Source organism: Pempheris klunzingeri, chromosome 22 (assembly GCF_042242105.1).
Source record: "Pempheris klunzingeri isolate RE-2024b chromosome 22, fPemKlu1.hap1, whole genome shotgun sequence".
Classification (NCBI taxonomy): Eukaryota; Metazoa; Chordata; class Actinopteri; order Acropomatiformes; family Pempheridae; genus Pempheris; species Pempheris klunzingeri.
Window position 1 is genome coordinate 5,275,668 of NC_092033.1, and position 10,991 is coordinate 5,286,658.

Here is a 10,991-nt window from a genome sequence, read left to right on the forward strand (position 1 = left end):
CATTTTCCCACCCTCCATGCTCTGTGGTGTGTATTCACTTGCATGCAGAAATGAATGAGAGAGTCCTGGTGAGATTTGCAAATTAACAGTGAAAAATAAATGACAGTACATAATGGTAGAGAGTTTTTGTCTTCCCCTTTTGTTTTTCACACTAGTCTTTTAGCAAATAAACCTTTGAATCCTTGCATTAGTTAAAATATAGGCCATATGGTACTAGAAACATAACTGGTTTTGTGTGACACCTTGTAATAAGATATGATAAGATAACATGAGATAAGATAAGATAAGATAAGATATTCCTTTAGTCCCTCTGTGGGGAAATTTACAGCCTTACAGCAGCAAAGTGGGTAACAATTGTAGAGTGTTCAATAAAATAATAAATGATAAACTAGTGCACAGCGCTATAAAGAGGAGGAGATGTAAAAATATGTACAATTTGAATAAGAGGAAATATAAAAATAGCAATAATATACAATATCTATAAAAGAAAGGGTGGAATATAAAAAAGTATTGCACATGAGAAGTGAGGTTGCTCTAAATAGCTATATTGCACTGTTGGTGTACATTATATTGTCACTTTTGGTGCCTGTGTGGACTACAGGGAGCAGTGCTGGTTGTAGAGTCTGACAGCTGTCACTCCTTCACTGAACTAAAACTAGTACATTTAACCATGAACATTTGGCACAATGTCCAATCTTTCTGAACCAAACGTCGAGATACAGTTTAAACACATGCATACTCAACAAACTAACTGAAAGCCACAGTTAAAGACTTACCGTAAACTGAAGTGCTGACCAGTGCTGGATCCCTGCTGCAGTGTCGGGAAAAGACATGGAGTGTTTTACACAAGCATTTTTGGCGGTGCAGATTTTAAAACTATGTAGAAATCTGCTTGCAGCCAATGAAAGGCTGGCTGTTTCCCACAAGTGGCAGAGCAGTGTGACAGGTGAAAGCTGAGCAGCTGTGCCTGTGTGCGCTGTGGCTGAGCGCCTGTAATTCCACCCCCGTCCTGCTGGTGGCGCCAGTGCGCCGCTGCGCTCTGCGGGCAGCGACGTCCGCGACACAGAAACACACAGTAAACACAGAGAGTCGCCACACCGAGAGCGACCAAGCTCACGATTACCTGAGCAGAAAGGTAAGAAAACGCTTTGGTTTGGTTTGTTGTTTCTTAAGAGTGTGAAACTGCAGCTGCTCGTAGACGTTTGTGGTGGCTTTTAGTTGTGATGGACCCGGAAGTGGCTAAAAAAATAGGCTGTCACCAAGTAACGTTATGTGCGTTGTCACTCAGCGAGGTAGAGATGGGCAGAAAGGCACAAAAGCTCCCTCTAAGATCAACAAAATGCTGGCGAAAATTGGTCAAATTTAGTGAATATTCATGGGCGTGTTGTGATTTGTAGATGAAAGATCAAAAGATGAGTGGCGCCTCTTGGAATAAGCTAAACTGGAGTCCGCCTGTTCTGTAATCTACAGAAAATTGATAGCGTCCTTTGAACAGGACTTTCAGTGTGTGCACAGGGGCCAGTGTTTCTGTCACACCTGTCTGAAAATATCCACCACACACCAAACAAATGCGGGCAAATCCTATTTGCCTTTAGGGAGTTTGTCTGACAAGCAGCGCTGCAGGTACCAGCCTGTTTTGTGTTTTGCTAATAAAAAGGAAAAAGGAGAAATGCTGGGAGCGACCTGTCAGTCAGTGACCACATGTTTGGAGTATGAAACTGTTTTATGAAACACAATAAGAATAAACAGTTTTGGAATAGCAAAAGTCCTCTTGATTACATTTCTGATGCTGATCAGATAATGCACATGGCATAATTAAACTGGCCCTTTTGTCCTTGCAGAAAGGACATACTCACATTGTTATTGTGTTATTTGCTTGAGGGAGAATGTTTTTTTTTTTTTTTAGACACAGTGAGCAGATAATCAGATACAGTAAATGTTGCCTGGCAGGTACCCAGTAAATGCTGAGTGGAGTAAAAGTCATGTGAAATCAGCTGGTTATGAAATGATTTATCAAGGAAGTGAAAATGAAGCCATTGGCTTTCATTTCAGTGCTTCTTTAATATACAGATCTCTGAATATAAACCACTACTGTACCCTACTGTTTTTTAAACATATGAACTAACCAGAATCTTTCATATTTTATGTACATAGCAATGATTTAAAATCACTGTCCCTCTACTCTCAGTGACTGAATAAACACACAGCCTCCGCCTGCAGATGAAGTGAACCTGTTTCTCCAGTTACATGTAATTAAAGTAGAGTTAGAGTAAAGGTGCCAAAATGGCCCATTTGAGTCATGCTAATACTGTAGCGTTGCAGGAACACTGAACAATAGTTTCATCAGAACAAAGAAGAATTTACTGTTGTTTGAGGAAGTTGTTGGGCAGATACTGACCTCATAAAGTGGACTGGGTATCAGCCGTGATATAACAGATCTTCTCTGTCAGACTGTGCCAGTTTTTGGTATCACAGCATGTTTTCCTTTCAAAACAATGACATACTGATTTTAAAGTGGGGGGTAAAGACAGTACTGGTATTGGAGAGGCACTCAGTATCGGCAGAACCCCAAATTAAGGTATCACAGTTGTATCGGGACTGAAAAAGGTGTATCCCCAGTTTTGATGTGGTGCAGTCCTCTTTAAACAACATGGTTAGTTTGCAGGTGGGGGAGGTGCACAGAAATGGCTTTAGAGGCAGCCAGCACACACTGGGCCCATTGATACCTGTAGGTGCCGGAGCACACCCCAGCATTCAGACCAGATGCATCTATTTATGGCCATTTTTTTTACTCCAAGGGAAGGGATACTTTCAACAAGACACTGCCTGTTGCAGCCACCCAGGACAGGTCTGAGGAGCAGATCACCTGGTCACCACAAACTTGGCTGAATTAGAAAAAGTTCCACCCTTAAACTGTAGGAACACTGTTTGGTCAGCTGTGAAGCTGGTCTATGTTTGGTGTGGTGATGGTAATCGGGGCCAAAGGTGATCTAACGTGGGTGTCTGTTCTTGTGATCACTGTTTATTTGTCCATTTCTTATAAAGGTCTTCAATTTCTCTTGAATATGAACAGTACAGTCATGTGTTCTTATTTAGTCAGCCAAGGACGACTTATTTTTTTACTCTTAGTATGTGGTTGAAGCAGGTCCTTTAACCAGTAATAAACTTTAGTACAGTTAAGCATTTTAACATTGGTTTCCAGCTCCTTCTTTTCATGCCTCTGTGTTGTCCCCAATAGTGATGTGCTGTTCCCATCTGGCATAGTGGGAGACTATAGCTGAACTCCCTCCCTGTCTTGTTGCTGTTCCCCCTTGAAGATCTCCACCACCACCTCCTTCCTCGTCCTCCACCTCCTCCTCCTCCTTCTCCTCCCTCCGGCCGCCCCTGTGATGCCTCCCTCGTGCTGTGGCTGCCTGTCACAGTACACCCATCATCATCTGGTTGCCTTCCTCCTCACCTTCTTTAGGTAATCTAGACCCACCTCGCCTCAAAGGTCCTACTCAAACCTGTGTGGTACTTTAAATGCACTGCTGGGTTAGTTTCACGATCACCCTGTGATACCAAACATGTCCCCAGAGAAACTGGAAACCCAGTGCCGACTGGACTGGTACAGCTGAACTGTGTTTTTTATTGTTGTTTTTCATATTATTCAAATGAGCTTTTATTGCATATTCACTGGAGAGAGTCACAGGAAAGATGGGAAAATTAGATTTTCCACCAAATTTCACAGCCGTTTTGGATCAAAAATCTCCTAACAAGTCATTTGTAGTGAGGCTGCATAAAAGTGAAATTCAGTTAGTGTAAAAACGTACTGTGAATGGGTGTGAGCGTTGCATTTAGGTGAAAGGTCTATGGGACAAGGTTAACTAAAGTCAGACGTGGTCAAGATGACATGGACAATAAGTATCGATTTCCAATAGACTGAGTTGCTACACAGGTTAAAAAAGTCCTAAAAAGTATTCAAAATTAAAGACGTGCAATATTTTCAGGCAGGTTTCAAATGCAAGATGTACGCAGGATATAAATCATGTTCCTGGTTACCTGGTAACTTTCATGCCATGTGTTTATTTCAGCCAGCGCTGTTAATCTTTCATTACAGTAGATGTGGTGTCACACGTCTGCAGCTGTGTCATGACCCTCCTATCAGGAGCAAATAAAGTGCCGTCTGCAGCCGGTAGTAGAACACAATGACTGCTGCTGCTCAGCAGAAAATCTGGGCTTGTGTTGGATTTCCTCTTTCTCAGATAAAGAAGTAGCATTCCTGTGTTTCCTGTAAGTTCTTTCAGCAGAACTGAATCACTACTGCTTTGGAGTTTCACCTTCTGCGTGGCCTGTGTGACCTTATGTAGCCAAAGGCAACTAGCCATAACTTTTAAAGCACTATTTAGTACATGTAGATAATATAGTATATTATGGTGATAATCTAAATAATAATCAGGCCCTTAGCACTCAAACTGGGACTGAACAGAACAAGAATTATTGGTCCAGTGTGTTAGACAAGTTTACTGGAACTGTCCACTTTGACCTGTTCATTCTACTGTACATGGATGGTTAGGATACCTGTTGCCTTTGCTTGCTAACTAAAACTGTTTCTGTCTCTCCAGCTATGTGTTGCTGCATGCGTCCAGGAAGACGTTCAGCAATGTGAAAGTGAGCATCTCAGCCCAGTGGACGCCGTCCGTCCAGAATGGCAGTGCGCCTGTTTTCTCCCCTGGCGAGGTACTGGCCACCTGAATGCAGTCCAATACAGTAGGATGTTTCCCCCCCACCACCTGTAGATGCAGACTTGGTTTCATCAAAGCAAAAGTTTGTTTTGCACATAGAGAATGGATATCCAGTGAAAGGTCCCAGCTTGTCTTCACTCTCACTGCTGTTTTCCTACCTTTTCTACATTGCTGACAGTGACTGGATGCAGTACACTTAAACACAACATTGACAACAACCAAACTTTTGCTAAATCAGGTCCATGGGAAAATAATATGAGGGAGGGGTTTGAAAATGTGTCTATGATGTTAAAACTTCACATAATTAACCGTGCTTTCTCCGACTGTCGCAGACATGGGAGGAGAATCATCTGTTTGCAGATGAAAAGCAGGCCACTCTGTTCCTGGGAGCTCTGGACTCCATCTTCCTCTTCTCATATGCAGTGGTGAGTAGTGAACATGATTTCCTGTGTTTAACAAGCTTCTGGGATTAGCAACATCTGCCACAGTAAGTCAGCAGAACTGGCAGTGCCCAACAGTTGCGTTCACTAGTACGTCCACTGACAGGCTCAGATTGTTATTTGACAGCGTTACGGAAAAGATCCCTACAGAGATAGACCTATAAGATCCTCTTTGTTTTGCCAGAAACAGCTGTTGTATCACTCTATTCAACTCTACTCTGTTCCCACCAGACTCCATTGACAAAAACAGTAATTCTGCCTCAGAGAACATGGGAGTGGCTGGTCTGCTGCTGCCTCATCGCTTAGTTTGTTTGTGTTATTGTGTGTTACACAAATATTGTGTTGGACCCAAACTAATAACTAACCAAAGTCACATAATCACACAAACAAACTGACTGACTAGGACAGTGGTAGACCAGCTAAATGACTGTTAAGTATAAAATGTATGTTTTCTTCAGTGGAGTCTGGTGGCTTTGAACCGAGCGTTCTAACGGCTATTTCAAACTAAACAAAAAGGATCTTACAGGTCTATCTCTGTAGGGATCCTGTCTGTAATGTTGTCAGACACTTCGTATAACAATGTGAGCTTGTCAGTGGCAAAAACAAACACTTTTAGCGGACGTAGTTTGATCTGGTGCAATTGACCTTAAGGATTACATTACAGCCATTGTAGCTTGTTTACTGCCTGTTCTCAGCTGCCGGCTGAAGTGACCTACAGGACCAATTCCAAAGGTTTTGTTTAAAAATACCAGTTATTCTTTAAAGCATCAGTCTTACACAGTTAATTAAGATGCAGCATCCCATCTGTCTTTAATGACATCAGATTAAAGGTGTCTTCTTTGCTGTCTGCTGTGCACACAGGGTCTGTATCTCAGCGGCGTGATCGGGGACCGAGGGAATCTGCGCTACGTGCTCTGCGTCGGCCTGTGTGGCTCTGCTGCAGTGGTGAGTACTTAGCCCTTCTGTTAGTATTACATTTTCACATTTAATCCTCCATGTGTGTTTACCGTAGTCACATAATCTTTTGGAATACGACCATAGCTGTCCATGTGTTTGCAGGAGTTTGTGTTTGGCACTCTCACTGAATGGCTCCACATCTATAACATCTACCTGTACTGTGGCCTGTGGGTGCTGAACGGCCTGCTGCAGTCAGCCGTCTGGCCCTGCGTGGTGGCCGTCATGGGCAACTGGTTCGGCAAGACCGGGTGTGTGTGTGTGTGTGTGTGTGTGTGACATTTGTCCGTTTACAAAACCTTTTATGTTTGGATCACAACTGCAACATCTATCCAACCTAGAAATATTTAGTCAAGTTCCTGACTGTCAAGCCGAGCTTCATAATGCACGCCCACACACGGAAACGCTCACTCTCGCACAATGACTTCCATTCACTGCTGCTGCTGCCACAACACAGACACCATTTAGACTCAGTTTTCCTCAGTGGCAGGACTTGTTAACATGAATTTGCTGAATATGAAAATAGCAACTAACTGAGCTGCCTGTGAATTTTCATGAAATCTAGTAAATGTAGTTACATTAAGGGACGTGCTGTTAAGAGACACATGGAACAGAAGGCATATTAAAAAATACTTCCATATTTCTAACTTTGAACTCACTGCTGTTCTCCAGCCGTGGCTTTGTGTTTGGCCTCTGGAGTGCTTGTGCCTCTGTAGGCAACATCCTGGGGGCCTTCCTGGCTTCAAGTGTGCTCAAGTATGGATATGAGGTAAGACACACACACACACACACACACACATTTATTGATACCTGTTGCTGTGACATTCTCAGCAACTAGATGCTAACATGATGCGCCGTGTGTTACTGTGTGCAGTATGCCTTCCTGGTGACCTCTGTGGTGCAGTTTGGTGGTGGGGTGGTGGTGTTCTTCGGCCTACTTACCTCCCCAAAAGAAGTCGGTAAGGACCGCGCTCTTTACTGTGTCCTTTAACCTCTTAAGACCCGAGCTCTTGTTTGATATGCATTTTTTATTTCTCCTTGCTATTTGGGCTTATTGGACCCTGATAAGTATAAAACCTAAGCATCATCTTTTTACATAGTGTAGTTTTAGAGAAAAATTATGTCCATATATGTGGACAATCGGTCTTAATTTCCAGAAAACACAATAAAGTCACCTTTGATCAAAACTCTTTATTTCCACCCTGAACATAGCAGTTTTTTTTCCTGACTGCTTTTGCATGTATTTATAAAACATATTTTGAACATGTTTTGAAAATCATGGTGCAAAAAACAATATGAAATATCAACAATTTTGCCCACATACATGTCCATACGGCCCCAGCTAAGCAGAATGAACTACTATGGTAATATAACCCAAAATTTGATGTCCACGCATGTGTACGCCAGGTCTTTAGAGGTTAAATGTGTTTCAGTGCAACTCTTGATTGAATTTAGGCAATTTAATCTAGAGCTTGAATGTGCGTCTGTGTGTGTCAGGGCTGAGCTTGGAGTTGGAGGTGGAGACGGACACAGACAGCCACAGGCCTTTGATGAGCGACGAGGAGGACGAGGTGGAGGTGTACGGCCGACGATACCAGTCAGCTCAGCAGCCGGACTCTGAACCTCTGGCCGAGTCTCCTCAAGCCATCGGCTTCTGCCAGGCTTTCTGTCTGCCTGGAGTGCTGCCTGTGAGTCCACAGCTCCAACAAGCCATGACACGTTTATTTATTCATTTAAATGATATGAATACATTACATGGTCTGTGTTCATACTGCAGTATTCCCTGGCTTATGCCTGTCTGAAGTTGGTCAACTACTCCTTCTTCTTCTGGCTTCCTTTCTACCTGAGCAACAACTACGGCTGGAAGGAGGCTGAGGCCGACCGCCTGTCTGTGTGGTATGATGTCGGAGGAATCATCGGTGTGTGGCAGACAAATTCATGTATTTAGTGGTTAGAATATTACACTGTTTAGCTAATTTTGTTTTTAGTTTAAAATATCATCTTTCCTCCTCTGTGAATTTGGATTCTTGGATTCTTTGGATAATCTTTTTTTAATCGTGTCATATTGTTTCTTTGTGACAGGAGGAACAGTCCAGGGTTTGATTTCTGACTTCATGGGAAAGAGAGCGCCTGTGTTGGCCACAAGTCTGTTGCTGGCGATGGGAGCCCTGGTGGGATACAGCCGTGAGTATAGAGTCACCACGGTTTGTCGATTTAAAGGGGGCCATCAATCATCAAATCAGTCAGCATCAAACTGAGCAACCGTTCAGTCTTTATTCAAGCAAAAAGCGCTTCATGGTTGCGTTACAACAGACCTGGCCTTTAGTGTTACAGTTCTACTCTCCTTCTTTCTTTGTCCTTCTCAGGCTCACCTAACGACCAGGTGATAAACGCAGTGCTGTTGGCTACCACTGGCTTCTTCATCGGCGGTCCATCCAATATGATCAGCTCCGCCATCTCTGCTGACCTGGGGAGACAGGAGGCCCTGCGGGGGAGTCAGGAGGCTTTGGCCACCGTCACTGGTATTGTGGACGGAACAGGAAGTGTAGGAGCAGCTGGGGGTCAGGTGAATAAAACAGGAAAACACATTCACAAAAAAAAAAAAAAAACTCTGTTGCAGGTTTTCCAGTATACACAACAACTTAAAACAGCTGCACCACGTTAATTGTAAACCTTCGATCTAAGAGTTTCAAATCTATGTATTTTTACTACTCGTTCTGTAAGTCATCATTGACCATGTGAAAAAACATTATTTTTTATTATGAAAGAGTTTAAAAGTATACAATATTTTGCATCTGGGTGTCTTTGTAATGACACTGTCATAAGGCGCAGCTGTGGTTATACCTGCATCTCTTCTCTTTCATATCATCCTTCAGTACCTGGTGTCCCTGATTGAGAGCAAGTTGGGCTGGATGTGTGTGTTCTACTTCTTCGTTGTCATGGTAAGTTGACTTCCTGAAATCACAAAAAGCTGTAGCTATAACCCCATAGCTTCTTCCTGCTTTGTATCCACTAGGTTGATAAGTGGTGGCAGCATTAGTGTATCCTGCACTGCAACACCACAGCATGCAACTGTATAACATTAAAGCCTTCATCTAAACCTGTGTGGTGACTTGGACCGCTGTGTTTCTCTGCTACAGACAGGGGGCAGCATTGTGTTCATCATCCCCCTGCTCTTCAAAGAGGTGCAAGCCATGTGGAGAGACCGACAAGCGCTTCGCCGCCAGCTGTGAAAGCGTCAACACCTGCCAGCCGTAACGCTTCTCCTCTTATCAGTGACAACATGGCAGGGCTGCTCAGAAACGACTGCTTTTAGGTGAGTTTCGGGAGGCTGAAATTGTCAATGGATGGCGTTTCTCACGCTCGCAACGGTTAATGAAGCTGACCTGGAGTCAGAGAGCCACCAGTTTAACTCCCACAGCGACCAGCATTTGCCTGTTAACGCCCACGTGAGCAGGCAGAGAGTCTTTGAGCACAACACTGAAGTCTCAGCCACTCACTAAAAGCCTAAAATTGTGAACACAAGAGTTTAGAGGTTGAGCTGAAGTGCCTGGTTGAATAAGGTTTTTAAAGGGACTGGCTGTCAGGCACAACCGGTCTGTGACTTCAGGCCTTGCAGGGCCATCGCAGAATGTTCTAATGTATATATTTTAGGATTTAAATGGATGTAAAAACTAAACTTTTTTAAAAGTACTGTACATGCTCTTGAGTCAAGTTAGATTTTGGCCTTTTAATCAGTTCTCAGCATTAAGATCAGATCCTCTGAGACAATGTGGGGGTCAGTATTGCCTAAAAAATGTGAATAATTAATCTAATGCAGAAATGAATTGTCAGCTTTTGTAAATATGTATGATATTTTTTTGGTTAACTTAATGAATATTGCACTGTAGCATTCTTACAGTAATTAGACAAAGTCTTGAAGATTGTAGAGAACCACTTAGATCTTAGCTGGGTTTTTTGGAAACTCTCTCTTCACAGCCACTTTCTCTTTTGTACAGTTTTGTGTAATCAGGGTTAGAAACTCCACTCTACTATACTTGTCATTATGAGGACTGGTCCTCTTAATTCTGTACACGTGTCGGTCACTGACTTGATATTTACTTGTCGTTCCTTTTTTCACTTCCTATCCACTGGAATGTTTACGCCTCAAGTTTTAGAGTCTTAAGTGAAAGGACATGGCTGTGAAAAAACCTCACAGAGACTGACAGAAACAGAATCTCCCGCTGACTTTGACGTGTTTAGTTTATGACAGTGTAGCATGCCTAATACACACTGAAGTGCAAACTGTATACTGACACTGCAGGAGAGAAACACATTTGTCTGTTTGGGGAATTTATCTGAACATTGTCTGTTATTGAAGGCCAATGAAGGAAAAAATCACGACAGCTAAATGACCATACAGCAGCAGCAGCCATATGTGTGGTAATGTTTGGGCTGAACACTGGTCAGTAACTAGCCTTCATTTTGGGGAAGATCGCTTTGGTTTTAATCAGAAAAAAGGAGACTAGAATTTGTGATTTTTTTTTTTTTTTCTTCCAGTTACTGTGGCCAGTAGACACAAGAGGTAGTTTGCTGCTGTTGCTTGTAGGTACTTGAATCACTGTGAAAAGTGCATAGAAGACAGGTTCCTCGTGCTAAAACTGGAGCAGTGGAGCATAAAATGAAACTTGCACCTCTGGTTTCGGCGGTAAAATTTAATAGAATGTAAACTGAAATGTATGTGGGAGAATGTTTAACACTATCTGTGGTGTTTTATTTCGTTTTTATATATTATTTATGTGTACTTTTTGAGTTTTAACCAATGTAAATGCAAATCATTTTAAATAAATGTTCATTACATTTTGCAAATTGTGGGTGTAAAACATTTCAGATA

At 42.6% G+C, this 10,991-nt stretch overlaps 1 protein-coding gene across 1 annotated transcript; it reads left to right on the forward strand.

The window, feature by feature from the left end:
* Positions 1-1,076: 1,076 nt before the first annotated feature.
* slc37a3 (solute carrier family 37 member 3) lies at positions 1,077-10,966 on the forward strand. The gene is made up of 14 exons (XM_070853440.1): positions 1,077-1,135; positions 3,239-3,466; positions 4,605-4,719; positions 5,057-5,149; positions 6,026-6,109; positions 6,224-6,369; positions 6,791-6,887; positions 6,993-7,077; positions 7,616-7,806; positions 7,896-8,037; positions 8,201-8,302; positions 8,485-8,684; positions 8,995-9,060; positions 9,259-10,966. Exons 2-14 carry the CDS (start codon positions 3,390-3,392, stop codon positions 9,349-9,351), a joined length of 1,491 nt encoding a protein of 496 aa, XP_070709541.1. The 5' UTR covers positions 1,077-1,135; positions 3,239-3,389; the 3' UTR covers positions 9,352-10,966.
* Positions 10,967-10,991: the final 25 nt, after the last annotated feature.